At 39.4% G+C, this 22,173-nt stretch overlaps 1 protein-coding gene across 7 annotated transcripts in view; it reads right to left on the bottom strand.

Annotated features, from left to right (window-relative positions):
• DROSHA (drosha ribonuclease III) overlaps positions 1–22,173 on the bottom strand; it is a 139,191-nt gene that overhangs the window by 55,794 nt on the left and 61,224 nt on the right. For 6 of the 7 annotated variants that reach the window (XM_066244146.1, XM_066244136.1, XM_066244144.1 and 3 more), the window contains 6 exons: positions 21,517–21,641; positions 19,793–19,892; positions 17,901–18,008; positions 11,134–11,241; positions 10,225–10,363; positions 9,810–9,870 (listed from right to left, as the gene is read on the bottom strand). In XM_066244146.1, the coding sequence (XP_066100243.1) occupies positions 9,810–9,870; positions 10,225–10,363; positions 11,134–11,241; positions 17,901–18,008; positions 19,793–19,892; positions 21,517–21,641 (641 nt within the window). The remainder of the gene's footprint in view (positions 1–9,809; positions 9,871–10,224; positions 10,364–11,133; positions 11,242–17,900; positions 18,009–19,792; positions 19,893–21,516; positions 21,642–22,173) is intronic. The other variant, XM_066244150.1, reaches the window with a different exon arrangement.

Here is a 22,173-nt window from a genome sequence, read left to right on the forward strand (position 1 = left end):
GAGCAAAGGTGCTTGCCAGTGCCCTCAGGACCAAGCATAACGTCACACACAGGAGCGGGGCAAAGGCCAAGGCCACCAACCCTTGTGCACCCGAGCACGTGATCACAGCCACTCTCGTGAAGAGAAAATGCGGAGGCAGAGAAATACAACACAAATAAACCAAGAGAAATCCCCAGAAAAGGACCTAAATGAATCAGATATAACCAAATTACCAGATGCAGAGTTTAAAATAACGATTGTTAGGATGCTCAAAGATATTAGAACCACCATAGATGGCCATTACGAAAACCTAAATAAAGAGATAACAAATATAAAAAAGGACATTGAAATAATAAAAAAGAATCAGACAGAAATGACAAATACAATATCTGAAATAAAGAATCCAATGGAAGGAATTAAAAGCAGGATGGATGAAGCAGAGAATCGAATCAGTGAGTTAGAGGACACAATAAATAAAGGCACGGAAGCAGAGCAGAAAAAAGAAAAGAGACTCAAAAAGTCTGAGGAAACTCTAAGAGAGCTCTGTGACAACATGAAGAGAAATAACATCCGCATCATAGGGGTTCTTGAAGAAGAAGAGAAAGAACAAGGGATAGAGACCTTGTTCAAACATATTGTAGCAGAAAACTTCCCCCAATTAAGGCAGGAAAACATTTCACATGTTCAGGAAGCACAGAGAACTCCATTAAGGAGAAACCCAAAGAAACCAACACCAAGACACATCATAATTAAATTACCAAAGCTAAATGATAAAGAGAAAATATTAAAAGCTGCTAGAGAAAAAAAGACTATCACCTACAAAGGAGCCCCCATAAGGATGACTTCTGACTTCTCAACAGAAACACTTGAGGCCAGAAGGGAATGGCAAGAAATATTCAAAGTAATGCAGAACAAGAACCTACAACCAAGACTACTTTATTAAGCAAGGCTATCATTTAAAATTGAAGGAGAAATAAAAAGCTTTACAGACAAAAAAAAACTCAAGGATTTCACTGCAACCAAACCAAGGCTGCAAGAAATGCTAAGGGACCTCTTGTAAACAGATCAAAGGAAAAAAAAGAATATAGCAAAAGAGAAAAACAGTTTTAAAGAAAAAAAATGGCAACAAACAATTACATATCAGTAATAACCTTAAATGTTAATGGATTAAATGATCCGATCAAGAGACATAGGGTAGCTGTGTGGATAAGAAAACAGGACCCATACATATGCTGTCTACAAGAGACACACCTTAAATCAAAAGATGCACACAGACTGAAGATAAAAGGATGGAAAAAAATATTTCACGCAAATGGAAATGAAAAAAAAGCTGGGGTAGCAATACTTATATCAGACAAAATGGACTTTAGAACAAAGACCATAGTTAGAGATAAAGAAGGTCACTACATAATGATAAAGGGAGCAATACAAAAGGAAGATATAACCATTATAAATATCTACGCACCTAATATAGGAGCACCTAAATATATAAAGCAGACTTTGATAGACTTAAAGGGCGAGATCAACAGCAATACTATAATAGTAGGAGATTTCAATACCCCATTAACATCATTAGACAGATCCTCAAGAAAGAAAATTAACAAAGAAACAGCAGACTTAAAGGACATATTAGATCAACTCGATTTAATAGATATCTTCAGAACCTTTCACCCTAAAACAGCAGAATATACATTCTTTTCAAGCGCTCATGGTACATTCTCTAGAATAGACCACATGTTAGGGCACAAAAGCAGGCTCAACAAATTTAAGAAGATTGAAATCATATCAAGCACTTTCTCTGATCACAATGGCATTAAACTAGAAATCAACCACAATAGAAAAATTGAAAAACATTCAAACACTTGGAAACTAAATAGCACGTTATTAAACAATGAATGGGTTAACATTGAGATCAAAGAAGAAATTAAAAAATTCCTAGAAACAAATGATAATGAGCATACATCAACTCAAAATGTATGGGACACAGCAAAAGCAGTCCTGAGAGGGAAGTTTATAGCATTACAGGCATACCTCAAGAAGCTAGAAAAAGCTCAAATAAACAACTTAATCCTGCATCTAAAAGAACTAGAAAAAGAACAGCAAGTAAAGCCCAGAGCTAGTAAAAGGAAGGAAATAATAAAGATCAGAGCAGAAATAAATGACATAGAGGCTAAAGAAACAATACAGAGGATCAATGAAACCAGGAGCTGGTTCTTTGAAAAGGTAAACAAGATCGATGAACCTTTAACAAGACTCACCAAGAAAAAAAGAGAGAGGACTCAAATAAATAAAATTAGAAACGAGAGTGGAGAAATAACAACTGACACAACAGAAATACAAAATATTGTAAGAAAATACTATGAAGAACTGTACGCCAAAAAACTAGACAACCTAGATGAAATGGACAATTTCCTTGAATCATATAATCTTCCAAAAATCAATCTGGAAGAATCAGAAAACCTAAACAGACCAATTACAACAAATGAGATTGAAACAGCTATCAAAAAACTCCCAAAAAAGAAAAGTCCTGGGCCTGATGGCTTCACAAGTGAATTCTACCAAATATTCAAAGAAGAACTAACTCCTATCCTTCTCAACCTATTTCAAAAAATTCAAGAGGAAGGAAGACTTCCAAACTCCTTTTATGAGGCAAGCATAATTCTGATTCCAAAACCAGGCAAAGACAACACAAAAAAAGAAAATTATAGGCCAATATCCCTGATGAACTTAGATGCAAAAATCCTCAACAAAATATTAGCAAACCGGATCCAGCAATATATGGAAAAAATCATACACCATGATCAAGTAGGATTTATTCTTGGGAGGCAAGGCTGGTACAATATTCGCAAATCAATCAATGTGATTCATCACATAAACAAAAGAAAGGAGAAAAACCACATGATAATTTCAATAGATGCAGAAAAAGCATTTGATAAAGTCCAGCACCCATTCATGATCAAAACTCTCAGCAAAGTGGGAATACAGGGAACATACCTCAACATAAAGGCCATCTATGACAAACCCACGCCAACATCATACTCAATGGGCAAAAATTAAAAGCAATCCCCTTAAGATCAGGAACAAGGCAGGGGTGCCCCCTTTCACCACTCTTATTCAACATAGTTCTGGAAGTCCTAGACACAGCAATCAGACAAGAAAAAGAAATAAAGGGCATCCAAATTGGAAAAGAAGAAGTAAAACTATCATTATTTGCAGATGACATGATATTGTATATAGAAAACCCTAAAGTCTCAGTCAAAAAACTACTAGACCTGATAAAAGAATTTGGCAAGGTGGCAGGATATAAAATCAATACTCAGAAATCAGAGGCATTTTTATACACTAATAATGAACTGTCAGAAAGAGAAATCAGGGAATCAATCCCCTTTACCATTGCAACCAAAAAAATAAAGTACCTAGGAATAAATCTAACCAAGGAGATTAAAGACTTATACTCGGAAAATTATAAAACACTGATAAAAGAAATCAGGGAAGATACGAATAAGTGGAGGCATATACCGTGCTCATGGTTAGGAAGAATAAACATCATTAAAATGTCTATATTACCCAAAGCAATTTATAAATTCAATGCAATACCAATGAAAATACCAATGACTTACTTCAAAGACATAGAACACATATTCCAAAAATTTATATGGAACCAAAAAAGAACACGAATAGCCTCAGCAATCCTGAAAAGGAAGAAAAAAGCGGGAGGTATCACACTTCCAGATATCAAGTTATATTATAAGGCCATTGTACTCAAAACAGCATGGTACTGGCATAAGAACAGGCACATAGATCAATGGAACAGAACAGAGAACCCAGAAATAAACCCACAGCTCTATGGACAACTGGTATTTGACAAAGGAGGTAAGACAATACAATGGAGTAAAGACAGCCTCTTCAACAAATGGTGTTGGGAAAACTGGACAGCTACCTGCAAAAAAATGAAACTAGACCACCAACTTACACCACTCACAAAAATAAACTCAAAATGGATAAAAGACTTGAATATAAGCCGTGAAACCATAAGCATCTTAGAAGAAAACATAGGCAGTAAGCTCTCTGACATCTGTCGCAGCAATATATTTGCTGATTTGTCTCCACAGGCAAGTGAAATAAAAGACAGGATAAACAAATGGGACTTTATCAAACTAAAAAGCTTCTGCACAGCTAAAGACAATAAGAACAGAATAAAAAGACAAACTACGGCCCTGGCCGGTTGGCTCAGCGGTAGAGCGTCGGCCTAGCGTGCGGAGGACCCGGGTTCGATTCCCGGCCAGGGCACACAGGAGAAGCGCCCATTTGCTTCTCCACCCCTCCGCCGCGCTTTCCTCTCTGTCTCTCTCTTCCCCTCCCGCAGCCAAGGCTCCATTGGAGCAAAGATGGCCCGGGCGCTGGGGATGGCTCTGTGGCCTCTGCCTCAGGCGCTAGAGTGGCTCTGGTCGCAACATGGCGACGCCCAGGATGGGCAGAGCATCGCCCCCTGGTGGGCAGAGCATCGTCCCTGGTGGGCGTGCCGGGTGGATCCGGTCGGGCGCATGCGGGAGTCTGTCTGACTGTCTCTCCCTGTTTCCAGCTTCAGAAAAATGAAAAAAAAAAAAGACAAACTACACAATAGGAGAATATATTTGACATAGCATCTGACAAGGGGTTAATAACCAAAATTTATAAAGAACTTGTAAAACTTAATAGCAGGAAGACAAACAATCCAATCTAAAAATGGGCAAAAGAAATGAATAGACACTTCTCCAAAGAGGACACACAGATGGCCAATAGGCATATGAAAAAATGTTCAACATCACTAATGATTAGAGAAATGCAAATTAAAACCACAATGAGATATCACCTCACACCAGTCAGAATGGCGCTCATCAATAAAACAACACAGAATAAGTGCTGGCGAGGATGTGGAGAAAAGGGAACCCTCCTGCACTGCTGGTGGGAATGCAGACTGGTGCAGCCACTGTGGAAAACAGTATGGAGATTCCTCAAGAAATTAAAAATCGAACTGCCTTTTGACCCAGCTATACCACTGTTAGGAATATACCCCAAGAACACCATAGCACTGTTTGAAAAGAAGAAATGCACCCTCATGTTTATGGCAGCATTGTTCACAATAGCAAAGATGTGGAAACAGCCCAAGTGTCCATCAGAGGACGAGTGGATTAAAAAGCTTTGGTATATATATACTATGGAATACTACTCAGCCATAAGAAATGATGACATCGGATCTTTTACAACAACATGGATGGGCCTTGATAACATTATACTGAGTGAAAGAAGTAAATCAGAAAAAACTAAGAACTATATGTTTTCACACATAGGTGGGGCATAAAGATGAGACTCAGAGACATGAACAACAGTGTGGGGGTTACAGGGTGGGGGGAGGAGAGGGAGGGGGTTGGGGGAGGGGAGGGACACAAAGATCATGGCTTTTCAGCATTTGCCATATTCCCCCCTTAATCTATAGACAGACAGCAAATATTTACGTATGGTGTTCCCACTATAAAGACTGCTGTCTTAGGGACAAATGCTGATAAACTATTTCAGCAGTTCCTCCTTCTTCAAAGACTTATATGTAAACATAGAGCTCCATGTTTCATAGGACATACTCAAGCTCACTCCATGCTCCCTGGTGCTTTAGCACAAGGGAATGCCCCCCCCCCTTTTTTTAGTATTTTTTCTTTTATTTATTTATTTTTTGTATATTTCTGAGGATGGCGATGGGGAGGCAGTCAGACAGACTCCTGCATGTGCCTGACTGGGATCCACCTGGCATGCCTACCGGGGGGAATGCTCTGCCCATCTGGGATGTTGCTCTGTTACAACCGGAGCCATTCTAGCAACTGGGGCAGAGGCCATGGGGTCATCCTTAGGGTCCAGGGTGGATTTGCTCCGGTGGAACCTTGGCTGCGGGCGGGAGGAGAGAGACCAAGAGGAAGGAGAGGGGGAGGAGTGGAGAGGTAGATGGGCGCTTCTCCTGTGTGCTCTGGCCAGGAATCGAACCCGGGAATCCTGCACACCAGGCCAATGACTCCGATGGGTCTACCATATCATGCTTTTTACTTAAAAAAAAAAAAAATTTACATTTCTTTTGAATGCTGATGAACAGGAGACACCAAATCTTTTTCGCCTGCAAACTACTACCTTCTTTATTAGATCTAGCTAATAACACTGTTCTGTCTTTTTTCCAAATAGCTCCAGATATATGGAAAAGATTTATATAGGCAGAAGGGGATCCTCAAACCCCTCAGCGAGATCTTCTGAGAATGGCTTTTAAGATACCTAGAGGCAGAAAAAGCCCAATAGAGATCAGGGGAACTACCAGCTTTTAGGATACACCCTTAAAGGCTCCAACACCCCAAAGGGTCTCATAGGATGCCATCTGGGTCCTGCTTCAATAGTGGAAAGGAAGGTCATTGAGCTAAAGCCTGCCAGGCTTACACGCCTCTGCTGTGAGGAAACAGGGACACTGGAAGGTGGGCTTCCCCCTTGCTCCTCTAAGGGAGGGTTCAGTCTCTTCCAGCCCTGCTCCAGTCACCTATGACCTAACCTTGCCCAGAAAGCTGGGGTTTGCCACTGAAGGCTGAAGGAGCCCAGGGCCGTCGGCCCCATCTACGACACTGTGGACGAGCCTAGGGTATTTCTTCCAAGAAGCAGGTAAACTGATCTCATTTGCACAAGGGCCACTTAACTATGTTTTGCCTGAATAGTCAGGTTTTTTATTTTCCCTCAAAAATCTCTGTTGTGGGTGTTGATAGTCCTATTTTCTGCTGCTTTGCTTAATATATAGTGTTTCCTTTATCCCTCCTACCTCAATGCCCACTCATATTTCAGGCTGAGACCTACTCTTAATTTAGAGCTCTCTTTCCTCCTTTTGCCAACTTGTATTATGAATTTACCTTTGCCACCCAGCTTAGTGTATCCCAAGGTTCTCTTTACTAGGCCACAGTCACAGAGCTCCAGGGAAAAGCAACCTGGTCTCAACTCTCCAGGCAGAGGAGAACAGAAGCTCCATATCCACGCATGCTGCAAATGGCTTTTTCCAGTCTGCCTGAATCATTACCAGCTAGAAGCAGCGATCATTGGGACTTGGACATGAGCTGCAAAGTATAGAATGGTGACAACAATTCCAGTGCCATGCGGACTTTTCCTGGGGGGAACTTTCCTGGACTCCTGCTCCCTGTGACAGCTCCTAACAGACTGAACTGTGGTTGGGTTGCATTTTTCAGGGATTTGGCATGGTGATGAGGCCAACTTGGACTTGGGGAACATGTTAAGGACACTACTCATTCATGGATTCTTGCTGTATTGGCCAAGAGTTTGCTTAAAGGCTGTTAATCACTGTAAAAAAAATAGAGGACTGGATGAAGAAGATGGGGCACATATACACCATGGTATATTATTCAGCTAGGAGAAAGGGTGACATCGGATCACTTATAGCGAAATGGTGGAGTCTTCGTAGCATTGTGCGGGGTGAAATAAGCGAATCAGAAAAAAACAGGAACTGCAGGATTCCATACATTGGTGGGACATAAAAGCGAGACTAAGAGGCAGGAACAGGAGTGTGGTGGCTATCGGGGGTGGGGGGAGGGAAGGAGGGAGAGGGGGAGGGGGAGGGGTACAGAGAGAACTGGATGGAGGGTGGCAGAAGACGATCTCTCTTCGGGTGATGGGTATGCAACAGAACTAAATGACAAGATAACCTGGAAATGTTTTCTTTGAATGTATGTACCCTGATTTATTGATGTCACCCCATTAAAATAAAAATTTATTTATAAAAAAAATAATAATAAAAAAATAAAATCTAAAAAAAAAAAAAAAAAGAATAGCCTAAGGAATATACTAAAAACCTATTGGACCTAACAAATGAGCTCAACAAGGTTGCAGGATACACCATCAATATACAAAAATCAACCGTATTTCTATATACTTGCAATAAACAATCTGAAAATGAACTTAAGAAAACAATTCCACTTCTAACAGCATCAAAGAGAATAAAATACCTAGGAATAAATTTAGCAAAAGATATACAAAATGCATACTCTGAAAGCTATAAAACATTTTTGAGAGAAATTTAAAAAGATACCCAATGTTCAAGGATCAATAGATTTATTATATTTCCCCATGTATAAGACACTTCCATGTATAAAATGCATCTTAATTTGGGGCCCAAAACTTGAAAAAATGAATTACATAAAGTTACTGAACTCAAGTTTTATTCATCATAAAATTCATACAACTCCTCATCACTGTCAAAACTCCCATCCATTAGCTTGTCCTCATCTGTGTCTGATGACGATCACTGTCTTCATATACTGTCTCGTCCTGAGTTCCACCTATGACATTTGAAATGCCACAACCACTGTATAAGACACACCAGTTTTTAGATCCCAAATGTTTTGGAAAAGGGTACATCTTATACATGGGGAAGTACAGTAATATTAAGATGGTAACTGTTCACAAATTGATCTACAGATTCAACACAATCCCTACCAAAATCCCAACTGTGACTTTAGATTAGGCAAGGTTTTTCAGACATGACACCAAAAGCACTAACAAAAGAAACAGTAAATTAGACGATGTGCTTTAGTTTAAAGGACATCCTCAACAGAGTGAAAAGATGATCCACAGAATGAGGAAAAATTTTTGCAAATCATATATCTCATAAGGGACTTCTATGGAGAATATATAAAAATGATTATAACTCAGTAATAAAGAATAACCTAATTAAAAATGGGGAAAGGGCCTGACCAGGCATTGGCACAGTGGATAGAGTGTTGGCCTGGGATGCAGAGGACCCAGGTTCCAAATTCCAAGGTTGCCAGCTTGAACACAGGCTCATTAGCTTGAGAGAGGGGTTGCTGGCTTGAGCATGGGATCACAGACATAATCCTAAGGTTGCTGGTTTCAGACCAAGGTCACTGGCTTGAGCAAGGGGTCACTGGCTCAGCTGGAGCCCCCATTCCCCCCAAACAGGCACATATGAGAAAGCAATCAATGAACAGTTAAGGTGCCACAACGAAGAACTGATGCTTCTCATCTCCTCCCTTCCTGTCTGTCTGTCCCTATCTGTCCCTGTCTGTCTCTCTCTGCCTCTGTCACAAAAAAAACCCTAAAAAGCTATACACAGATATTCACAGCAACATCGTTCATGATAATCGAAAATTGGAAACAATGCAAATGCTCATCAATTGATAAATGATTAAATAAAATGTGGTACAATTACACCATGGAATATTAAGAAGAAATAATAGTAATGATACATACTGTAACATGGATAAATCTTGAAAATATGATACTAAGTAAAATAAGCTAGTCACAAAGGATCACAGCATACAATACCACTGATACAAAATGTTCAGAATAGACAGCTCCATAAAGACTGAAAGTGATGGCTGCCCAGGGCTAAGCAGGCTGTGAGAAACGGGGAGTAACTATTAATAGGCACCGAGCTTCTTTTCAGGTTATGAAATGTTCTAAAATTATCATATTTTTTGCTCCATAAGACACACCTGACCATAAGACACATATAGGGTTTTAAGGAGGAAAATAAGAAAAAAAAAATTCTGAACCAAATGGTGTGTTAAAATATTTAATAAAATACCGTATTTTTTTCTCCATAAGACACACAGGCATTTTTCCCTCCACTTTTGGGGATAAAAAGTGCATCTTATGGAGCAAAAAATACGGTAGGTAGTAATCACAGTTGTACAATACTGTGAACATACTAAAAACTACTGAGTTGTATACTTTAAATGGGTGAGTTTGTATGGTGTGTGAATTACACTGCAATAAAGCTGTTATAAAGAAACCTACTTTACCTTGACGGAGTTGGATCATCTTGGCCCAGGCGTGACATTATATTTATTAAGGTGTTAATTCCTATTTTAGAAAGAAATACACAAATGAATACTGTTAGAAGCATTCAAGAGCCACGATATGACATGTACAAAAAAAATTATCTAGAACATCCCAATTTGACTTTAAAAAGTTTTATATAGGCATGTGTACAAGTTTAATTAACTTAGTTACTTAAAACCCTTGACAAATAAATTTTTCTAATAAATACATGAGCCCTTATTACGATGCTCTGCTCAACGTGAATGCTACTATTTATGGGTCAAGAAGCACTAAAGAATGAGAGGATGCAGCAGTCACCAGGGAGCCATTCCTGGTGGCGATTTAACTTACAACTGAGAACACAGGCCAAAGCATGTGAGTGGAACCCCAACGCACCTTTCTTCCGCATGTGCATGTGATGAACTTTTCTATCTCCATATTTGGGTTGCCGAATTCCACAGTTAGACAAAGAATTCCTGGCATGATCAGGATTCATTCCAAAATTTAAGTGGTGACTTGGGTGAGTCATGGCCAGCTAAAATTTCAATGAAATAAGTTCAGTCTTGAACAGAAACAGACTCCTAGATCAGAGAACGTTTTGACAAGTTGCCCAATCAGAGGGGTGTAAAGGAGGGGTGAAAAAGATGAAGAGATTAAGAAGCACAAAATGGTTGTTACAGAATAGTCATGCAGATGTAAAGTACAGCATAGGGAACACAGTCAATAGTCTTCTAATAACTATGTATGGTGTCAGATGGGTGTGAGATTTATCGGAATGATCTCTCATTGAGTTTTATATAATGTCTAATCACTAGGGTGTACACCTGAAAGTAATATAATATTGTATGTCAATTGTAATTGAAAAATAAAAAATGATTTAAAAAAGAACTGTCTTTGTATCATCCCAAATTAATCAGAAAAGAGTCCTTTCCACCTTATCTCCGTCAATATCAAGTTTCCAGAACTCTACTGCAAACCCTCTTCTAAAAATAAATCTAAAAACCCACATCTTACAAGGAGAATTAGAGGGCTCAACACCTAGAAAGAAGAGCCATAAAGAAGGAAAAACTGAGAGAAGGGGCTCAGGTTTGCAGGGCAAATTTTTTCTTTAGTTTCCTTTTTTAGGAAGAGCTTCAAAAAAGGGTGAGAGAAAGGGTTTGCAAGTGGCACCTAGAATAGAGGAGAGAGCTACGTTTCTAAACATCGTCATCATCTTCCAGAATAGAGACTAACACTCCCTTTGAAACCTGCAGGATGAATGACTCCTATCCTGTTTTCATATGAGTGTACAGGAGTAGTTATTACCTGTAACAGACAACGATCTTGGAAAGTATATCCTATCAACTTGTCCAGGTGCATTAGGCATTGGTGGTAGCGAATATGATGGGTCAAAACAGGTAGCATCATTGCATGCTAAGGAAAAAAAATATTTCAATATGTTTAACTCTATAAAAACTTTTAAAAAATGCAACAAACAAACCATTTCACATCTCAAATTCCATGTCACAGTGTCTTGAAATAGTTTACTGGCTGCATGGCATCCTGGCAAATCATCTACCAAGGGTGGTGGACCTTAGTTGCTTAGGGTTTATTCTCTGGAATTAGAATGCCTGGGTCCAAATCCTGCTTTGTCACTCATCCGTTGTTAGGCTTGGGATGAGCTATTTCATTTCTTGGCCTTAGTTCCCTCACCTGTAAAGTGGGGAAATCAGTATAGCTACTTTCAAGGACAGTTAAAAGCAGGGATCCCCAAACTTTTTACACAGGGGGCCAGTTCACTGTCCCTCAGACGGTTGGAGGGCCGGACTATAAAAAAAAACTATGAACAAATTCCTATGCACACTGCACATATCTTATTTTAAAGTAAAAAAACAAAACAGGAACAAATACAATATTTAAAATAAAGAACAAGTAAATTTAAATCAACAAACTGGCCAGTATTTCAATAGGAACTATGGGCCTGCTTTTGGCCAATGAGATGGTCAATGTCCGGTTCCATATTTGTCACTGCTAGCCGTAACAAGTGATATGACGTGCTTCCGGAGCCGTGAGGCGTGTGTCCCGCGTCACCGGAAGCAGTACTGTACATGAGCGTCGCCACACTTATGGCGCCGCCACATACAGTACTACAGTACAGCATCCTCATCCTGTGCTCCTCTCACTGACCACCAATGAAAGAGGTGTCCCTTCCGGAAGTGCGGCGGGTACTGAATAAATGGCCTCAGGGGGCCACATGCGGCCCGCGGGCCGTAGTTTGGGAACCCCTGGTTAAAAGGGTTAAATAAGCAAATACAAAAACACTGCTTACAACAAGGCCCATTAGCCTTCATTCAAATAGGAGGAGCCTTGTTTTCATCACACTCAGCAAGGTGACCTCAAGGAAGTCACAGGACTTTCTGTGCCTCCTTGTGGATCTTAATTGTAAGAGAATGGGTTAGGACTCATCAATTCTGAAAACTTCGTCACGGTCAAAACACTTTTGGAAATCTTTTAAGAAAAATGATTCTTTTCTCTTAAAGCGCCCCTGCACATAAACATGCAAAATTGTAAGTCATTATACGGGTTCACAAACCCCTGAAGCCCATCACTATTCTTTAGGCAAGAACTTCTCAACTAGATGATCTTCAAGGGCTATTCCAAGTTTAACACTTAAGTGATCTAACATCCATGGACAACTTGTGAAAAACCACCAACACAGTTAAGGCACCTGAGAACATGGAACTTTTATTTTTTGTTCAATCGCTTTTCACTTGACTATAGAGTTCTCATTGGAAGATAATTTCATGAATAACATTTCCCTAGAATAAATGCAAGAGAATAAAGGAGTCATTCTTATTCATCAGAACCTGGAGGATGGGCAGAGCCCACCAAATGACTGATATATGCTTTATATTATTTGCCTTTGAAGTATTTTAAGCTGACATTGTTGAAAATACATGAAAATGGATTTGCTTGAAACTATGGAAGTTTCCTGTATTATTAACTTATAAGGAAAGATTAGTTCTCCCAAACAGGATTTCTAATCAACAGAACATCCTTCTTTCCAGTGCAATTTAGTAATACATACTGAGCACTTCCATGTACAAGGCTTACACGAGTGTGGAAGAGAAAAAGATGAAAACATTCTTTTCACCCTCAAGGGCTTCCCAGAGATATGCAATTACGATTTGAATTGTTGGCACTTTTTCCACTTTGTTTTTATAAGTACTGTATTTAAAAATACAATAATATGGAAGTGTGTGGCCAAAGTATAATATGGTTTTACAGACACTCAACTTGCAGGAAGCTCAAAGGAGTTAATGCTAAAAACTCGAGGTGGATAGGTCATAGGTTATGAAGAATACTCAGTGCAACTACCTTTCTGAAGTATGAACTCAAACTGGTGAATTATTTTTTAATACCTCTAGTGACAGATGATTCATTATCTGTCAAGAACATAATAACACCCTCTTTAGAGTACTCTGATTACTAGAAAATTATTACAACCTTAAGCCCAAATCTGTCTCCTTATCCCTTAAAACCTACTTACTCCTGGAGACAAAATAAAACACTACAATGAATAGCATAGTCCCCACACCTTCTCTTCACTAACCGAAGCCTTATTTCCTTGGACCTTTATTCATGTGAAACAGTTTTGGGTACCTTAGCTCTTCTTCAAAACTTGCTCCACATAGAACCAGTTTTTCTTTCCAAATAAGGCTGTTTCTTGTGAATACCATGGGAAGGTAAGTCTCACCCATGCCCATCTTGCATCCTAGACAACCAAGTGTCAATATTACCTACCAGACTGTTGCAATCTCTAGCTCAGTTTTTCAAAATATCAATCTCTGCAATGTTGAAATGCATACAATCACTGGGCATCTTTTTGCCTCACTAATTCATGCCCAGCAACTGCTGTCATTTTTAAAATGTTCCCCTGGAGGATTGTGAGGAAATGGCAGTGTGTAGTTTTAAATCTATTTAAATTCTCCCATAAAAACAGAGCAACTAGAATAGCAAACGAGACCTATGAACTATACATAAAAACTAGACAACACGACAAAGTATCCTCGGGAACGCCTAAGGAAGCATGGATGGGGACAAAGACCTACGTGGTCTTGTCACCCGAGAAAGAAAAGACAGGGAATGTAACAGGGCCTTGCGAATGGAAGAACCCAGAAATCAATATTCACTGAAAATGTGACCAAAACTGAAGAGGGATCTGCAGAATCCAATTCACCAGGTGAGTACAAGAGGACAGTCTTATCAGAAAGAGCTAAGTGAGAAGACGCATCAGAGTCCAGTAACTAGCATGGACAAGAGTAACGGATTTAATCGTTTTCACTGTGGAGCCTATTGCTTTCATAGGCATGTTGGTTAATTACTCCTAATTTTCAGAATCACCACCTTAAAACCACACTGGAACAAGAAAGAGCATAAATAAACAAAAACATTTCTTGTAAAAATACTCATTTTGAGCCCCAAATCAATTAAGTTAATTCACCCTGCTCATTCTAAGTCATTTTTACCTTATTTTAGGTTTGTGCATTTAAATTTCAACTGCGCAATGAATGAGTTGATGAGTAACACCTCCAAATTCTCTAAAGGTGGTATTTCTGTATGTTGATGTTTGAAGCTCAGTGCAAGCAACAGTTTACTTTCACAACTTCAAGAAGATCCATTGATGGTGAAGTAGTATTTGATGTCAGTACGGATAAACATAATCTATTCACCTAAGGCTGTGAGCTACAGAATGCCTCCAAGATGATTTGATTTTGATGCGGAAGGCACTATTGCACCAAAGCACATTGACTTTCTGGTTTTATTGTTTTTAATAGTCCACACCTCCTGCCCCCATCTCCCCATCATTGCCACTGTGCTCAGATTTCTTTCACTTCTCCTTCTATTAACTTCTCAGGTCGCTGGCTGATTCGCATTCATTCATTTATATGCATTTTTTTTTTTACAAACCATAAAGCAATTCCTGTATTCAGTAGACGAACTCACAGCCAGCAATTTATACTTTATCAAGTACTTTATATGCAAGAGCATTTTACTGAAATCTTAAAAAAGATTTCTATTAAGAAGACCAGAGAATGTAATGTGAACCCTGACAAAGAAGACACCTACTAATAAGAAGGGCTCCTGGTGGCTAACTGGGCTCAAATTTTAATAGAATCTAGCAGCCATTTCTACACAGAGGCCTCTCAAAGCAAACTGCACTTTAGGAAAAAGCCTGCACGAATTGCTGCCTGCACTGTGTTTCTGCCATCTGAGCCAGACTTTATAAAGAAGTTCCTGGAATCCCATTTCAACCAATAGGACTGAGGCTTTTCCCATCCAATCAAAGCTACACAGCTCCAATCAACCAGAGCGGCTCTATTATGACCAATCAGGACAGTGCCTTTTGGACTAATCAAACTGTAAGAATCTGGAGTCATCATCTGCATGAGGACAGACCAATCAGGGACCAGGGGTTGGGACTTCTGTCCATATAAGCCAGCTCCCCTCTGGCTCTGAGAGCGCACTTTCCCTTTCCACCAAAGACTGAAGACTGTGTCACCCTGGCTGAGGCTGAAACACTGAAGATGTTTTGCCGGGCAGCATGCAGCAGACAAGTGCAGGCCAGAGACTAGCACAGAACGAAATAGACCAAAGCACAGCAAAGCAGACCAGCAAGGAGCAGAGCAGAGTCGTCTAGCCTGAGAGAGGCCTGGCCCAGGGCTGCCTCACAGCCCTGCTGTACCCTACTGAGCTCTTCTACAGCCAGCCAGCCATTTATACTTTACCAAGTCCTTTATATGCAAGAGCATTTTACTGAAATCTTAAAAAAGATTTCTATTAAGAAGACCAGAGAATGTAATGTGTGCTGTTGTCATAGCCCTGCTGTATCACAACTCAGCTGCTTTGCACTGAACAGTCTCCTTCTTCACACCCCACACTGGGGGTTCCTATCGATGTTGACTTAGCACCAACCATTCCTTGACAGTAAACTCAGCTCAGGTAACAGTTGTCTTGGAAGAATGGGAGTCCTGCAGAGGGAGGAGCTGTTATCAGATCAAGAAGCATTCACCTTCCCATGAATTTTAATCAGGATCCATTTTCTCTGACCAGTTAGTCAAAGAAAGCGATTTGAGTGCTTTTGCCTACCAACCTCAAAACAGAATGAAAAATATAATATATACAGAGAAGATAAACTAGTCCTCAAGCTACTTCTAATCTCACTGAGGAGCCAGAGTAAGATGTCTGTGACACGGCTGAGGAACACAAAACTGCAGTGGAACAGATTAGGATAACCTCTCCATACCTGTCACCCACCAATCAATCTGATGGTTAACGTTTTATCCTTTTACAAATTAGGGCCCCACAGGGTTTTGTTAAAAAAGAAAACGTCAGAGTTAACTGAAAACTCAGATTCAAAAATGACTAAAGTAGATCTCTAAGGTCCTTTCCAGTTCTCAATGCTACACAATTTTAGATCTCTTAAAACAATCTACTCTGACTTGTCACGGAGATACCAGATTTTGAGTAGACTGTTTAACATTCTGCTCCCTGTTCGCATAGTGTCTACCTTAGGATGATGTTCTGTTGGACTTGGAGAAACATCAGCAAACAGGAAAACTGGGTGATATCGCTTCAAATGGCCTCAGAAAGAATAGACAGAGTAAGACAATCACTTCTGAACGTAGCTAAAGAGTGAAAAATAATTGGTCAATTGGCAAAATAATAGAGAACTTGGAAGATGTAGCTGGCTGCCACTGTGGATGATTATTCTCAAACTAACAGTACTGCATCAATAGCAGTTCATCTTAAAACAAAACTATTTAGCTTTGGACATCACAAGGTAAATGGATTGCACAGCAATACCTTTAATTATTGGATTAAATCCCACTGTTCAATATAATAATTAAATGCCAGCATTGACTTAAAAAAAAACACTTATTATAATGAAACGAATACCTAAGAGTGCCTGAACTTATTACAATATATGCTACCATCAAAACAGATAAGTGGGAGCCTGGAAAGAATTCTCCCAAAAGGCTGAACACAGCAAATTACATTACCTGACCCGAGCCTATGTAGTCATTTTCCTTAACTGTAATTCCCATGGAGCACAACCAGCATCAATCATAACAAAAAAATAAGCATGGGTCAAAGAATAGGCTGTGTTTGGGAGATCTCTGATCTGGTATAAATTACATCCACAGGGAAAACAAAAATACTTTCTAGTCAGTATATATATCTGACATGTTCCTCTACTGCAGGGGTCGGGAACCTTTTTGGCTGAGAGAGCCATGAACGTCACATATTTTAAAATGTAATTCCATGAGAGCCATACAACGACCCGTGTACGTTATGCATTATCCAATAAAAATTTGGTGTTGTCCTGGAGGACAGCTGTGATTGGCTCCAGTCACCCGCAACCATGAACATGAGCAGTAGGAAATGAATGGATTGTAATTCATGAGAATGTTTTATATTTTTAACATTATTTTTTTTACTAAAGATTTGTTTGTGAGCCAGATGCAGTCATCAAAAGAGCCACATCTGGCTCACGAGCCATAGGTTCCCGACCCCTGCTCTACTGAGTTCATCTAATGAAAAAGTACTATCACTTGGGTCAAATATGAAATTTGCACTGCTTTTGTTCATTAATGCCTTTAGTTCTCTGCAGCATAGGTTTGAGTCAGGGGTCTGTAGTTTATTCACCTGGCCCTCCGGAGTCTGCCTGCAGAGTTGTTGGAGTGTCCCTTTTGACAAGCACCCACACGTGGGCTGCGAACAGGCAGGTGCATCTGAAGAATAGACTTGCCTTCACTCGATGTACAGAGACAGAACTTCGTGTTACTAAGTGCCCCCACCCTACCACTGTGCACGTGCATGTGCACACACACAGAACTAAACAAGACAATACCAAAACTGACAACAAAAACAAAACTCAAATGATACAAAACAATTTATGGTTGGTGTCCCTATTAGCGACAAGGTAATTTGTTCCATAGAAACTTCTAAGAATTAGGAAAACTGCAGTGCCAGATGACTTTTAAAGGAAGAGGCATGAGGTACGACTGGGTTCTCAGGAGCGTCATTACCTGACAGACATCAGAACGGATGCCAGTTTTCCAGAATCCTTGGCTACTGAGCTCCACCGTTACTTCTCGCCTCATTGTATTCTTCTGTCGGATTTTCTGGAGCGCTTCCTAGAAAAGAACTCATTATGATGAGTAACCTGATGATTGTAATGCAATATTAAGCCGAAAATCAAGCATTAGAAAATAAGCTAAATTTGTTCAATATCACCCTTACATTCAGGTATTCACGCCTCTTCATGCAACTGACAATAATGTACTTAAAATGAAGGCCAGAACGCTCAAAGCCTTGGGTAACCAGGTAAGAAAACAAATCTAAGCTGAATCTAGCATTCTCAAAAGTTCAAATAAAAAATGTCCTTTCATTGATGAAAAAAACAAAATGTAGTGTTTGGGTTTTGAAATCAGCATGAAAAATTATGTCAAGCCTTATGTCAAGCATTTACATCTAAAAAAGACCATCTGTAAATTAACCTGCAACCCACATAATTCTAAAAGTTGCTTTCAAATTTGTCAACCCGTTATCAAAACCCTTACAGCAAGGGTGTATTTTATTTGAAAAAGACAATAATCCAAAACTTCTGCAAGACATAGTCAGAAAATGACTCTTTCCTTTCACTGCCCTCAAATAATGATAAAAATAATTTTATATTTGTATATTAGTCAATAAAAAGCTCAGGATTTCAAATCACCTCTTTGATTAGAAGAACGTTAAATGATTCATTTCAGAAGTCCACACAACCACGTTCTTCTCTGGAGGCACCAACAGAGGGACATTTCAGCCAGCCTCTCTCAGCCCTGCTTTCCTCCTTTATAATGAAGCCAACTGGCTCGAGTGACAGTAAGTGACAAAGCCAGAATTTTACCACTTCCCAGCTTCAAAGCCTTGCTCTTACACCACCAAACAGAATAAAACCTCACTGAGACAAAATCTATTTTGATACTAAATTTATTTACTCTTAAAATTATAACTAAAACATAAATGATCCTGGAATATAGGGATAATACTACCCATCGTAAAGAGATGTGGAATTTAGAATATAAAACTTTACAAAATAAACTCACCCTAATAAACTGACAGACATATGGAAGACAATCTTTTACAACCTCAAAACCAAGAAATTTGTGTGAGACTCAAAGTTGTATTATGTGCACTCTAATTAATGATAAAAAACTGATCCAGAAAGATTAAAACTTTAATTTCTATAAGAAATAATTCATTCCCAAAGGTAGCAATCCATTAATAAACTATCCTTTTTGGCCCTGGCCGGCTGGCTCAGTGATAGAGCATCAGCCCAGTGTGTGGATGTCCCTGGTTCGATTCTCATCCCGGGCACACAGGAGAAGCACCCATCTGCTTCTTTACCCCTCCCCTTCTCGCATCTCTCTCTCTCTCTTTCTCTCTCTCTCTCTCCCTTCCTCCCCTCTTGATTAGAACTCGTTCTATTCAAGACAGGTACTGAAGATGGCTTCATCGCCTCCACCTCAGGTGCTAAAAAATGGCTCCAGTTGCAACAGAGTAGGGGCCCCAGATGGACAGAGCATCACCCCCTAGTGGGCTTGCGGGTGGCTTCCAGTCAGGGCACATGCAAGAGTCTGTCTCTGCCTCCCCTCCTCTCACTAAATAAATAATAATAATAATAAACTATCCTTTCTAAAAAAATAAATAAATAAAAAGAAGAGACTATCCTTTTCAGGGGGAAAAAGGGGTCCTTAGTTACCAACTAATATGATGAAAAAATATCAATCAGCATACTAATGTGAGGAGGGGAGGAAAGTGTAATGTTTCAAAAAGTATTCTTCCACCTTATTCTAGAAGTGTAGTGCCATGCAAAAATCTTTAAATAAACCTCAAGCATATCATCAATCACAGAAGAATAGGGTTCAATACCCACCTCCCTCTGTGCCAGCTTCTGTTTGTCCGTTTGTTTGACTTTGGGACTATTCGCCAGGAGATGACGAAGTTTCACATAACTCTTCCACAGTTTCTGGTACCTAAGGAAAAGGACAAACAGACATCTTAAACTAAGAGAAGGCAAATCTGAACTACAACAAAGCCAGTTGTTTTAATAGGCCTGTTCAACCATAAATTACATTCTTTTGAATATCATAATGGCAGCAAACCCTCACTCCAAGGAAGGATATGGTTTTGGAGGTTGAAGTCAAGATGACCAACAGTCAGCTTGAACCTAGTTATTAAGTTGATTATTGCTTATTTAGGTTAAAAAATGAAGTGTCACTATACGGGAAAATCTCTTTGGAAAGAATTCTAAAGGAAATATACAAAACCAACAGAAAGATATGCCGTTTCTAATTGTTACCTCTCTGAAAGTAACACATTGTATATAAATATGTGCTTTCTGAAGGTTGTTGAAAGAAAGACTCTCACTTAATAAGGACATTGTCAGTCTCTGAACTGCCTACACTGGAAGTAAAAGTTGAGTATTAGAAAGAGAAACCCCAATTGTGCCAATAGCTGTTCCCATTCTTCCACTGGGGCGGAAAAAAGACAAACGGTGTACACCAGTTTGTATATACCATGACAAAAATAAGCACATTTGTAGCCAAACGTGTGATACCCTGGGTCAGTCTGAAAGACACTTTTAAAGCATCCTGGGAATGAAGAGAACATGGAATCCTTCAGCAATTCACACTCCTGCCACCTGAGTCCACGAGAGCCTAATCACATTCTACTAACATTTTTCTGACAAGAAGTGACTTTCAAAGGATTTTCTGTCATCTTGAAACTGTTTCTGTCACTGAAACTGCTCCTTCCTTGGCCTCAGCGGGGTCTCTCCTTTTTGGTAACAATTTCTTAGAGAAAGGAGGAAAGAAAGGAGTACTTACACAGTGCCTGGTTCACTGCTTCATACTTTTATCCAAAGGGGGGAAAGAAAGAACAAAACCCTTTAGCCTCTTCACCAGAATTATATTTATGAATTGAAAATCTCCCATGCCCTTTTCTCCCACTATAATCCTTTAAAAAAATTAAGTCAGGAAACTTTCTGTTTAACGAGGTAGGAAATTCAAACTCTCCTGAAGAAAATAATGGTGCTGTTTCCAATCCCACATAGCCTCATCTCTTCCCAGAAAAACACTAACATGTCAATGAGAAAATCCCAAATGTGGAAAGTAACATCAATTCTAAAAGTCAGAAGTCATGGCTTCTCCTTCCAACATAAACTTTAACTTTGCATGGGATATTGAGCTCTTTTAAGATGCTCCCAAAAATAAAACTCTACATAAATTTAGCAGTGCTAGGAACCAACATGGTGCTACTTTCCTCTGGACGGCACTGACAAAATGAAAATAATAACAATAAGTAATGCAGTGATGAATAAATGGAAGTCCCCTAAAAGTTAAAAACATACAGGACGCTTGTTGATCAAGATTGCCAAGGATAACCTATTGAGTAATAATTTCCTGCAGTCAAATGTAGAGAAAATAACTCTTCAGGAGCTACCAAAACCTGTTCTACTTGGTAACCTAAATTTGGAAACATGGCTCATTTTAGTTCTTAATTTCTAAAGAGGAAAACACCCAATAAAGGGATCCTTTGCTAATTCAGCTGTTAGTAGAAGGTGAAATTGGCTAAGACAAACACCGAGAAATATCTTACTGTGGGTCTCCTGCATAACTCAACTGTGCAGGGCGTATCCCAAAGTGAACGATAATCGGAAAAGTAATCACATCGGGGTTGAATTGTTCACGATCCAGTTGATCGATGCGGACAGAGCTTGGTTTCTACAGAGAAAAATCAAAGCCATTTATTCCCATAAGAAGTCATTAAGTATTGACTTTAACCTGAGTAGGCAAGAAATTAATCGGATTTTTTTTCTAGGAAAGCTTCAACCCCAAAGAGAAAATGTCATTTAAACCCTTTAATCATAGCAGCCCATACTATATAAAAACTATATAATGTCATCCCTGTAAATGAGTCTGTGCCATTTGGCATAATGAACAATAATCTTGTCCTTTATTGCAGGCCACATAGAAACCTTTAAAAGTTAAACTTTTAAAAGGATACCTAGTTAGATGTAACTTTTCCTTAACCTCGTCAAAGGCACAGGGGAAGCAGTCCACACCACAGGCAAGTGATATGCTGGCTTACTCTGCCTGAATTTCACATTGCAAATGAATAGCTTGTTTCTACTCAAGACACACAGACAGATGGCTCTATATAATTTTTCCATTAGCTCTCTGTGTACCTTACATATTCCTTTACTTGCACATTTTAAAATTAGACAGTATGGCAGTACAAAGGCCAAACGGCTAA

This window comes from Saccopteryx bilineata, chromosome 1 (genome assembly GCF_036850765.1).
Source record: "Saccopteryx bilineata isolate mSacBil1 chromosome 1, mSacBil1_pri_phased_curated, whole genome shotgun sequence".
NCBI classification, from domain to species: Eukaryota; Metazoa; Chordata; class Mammalia; order Chiroptera; family Emballonuridae; genus Saccopteryx; species Saccopteryx bilineata.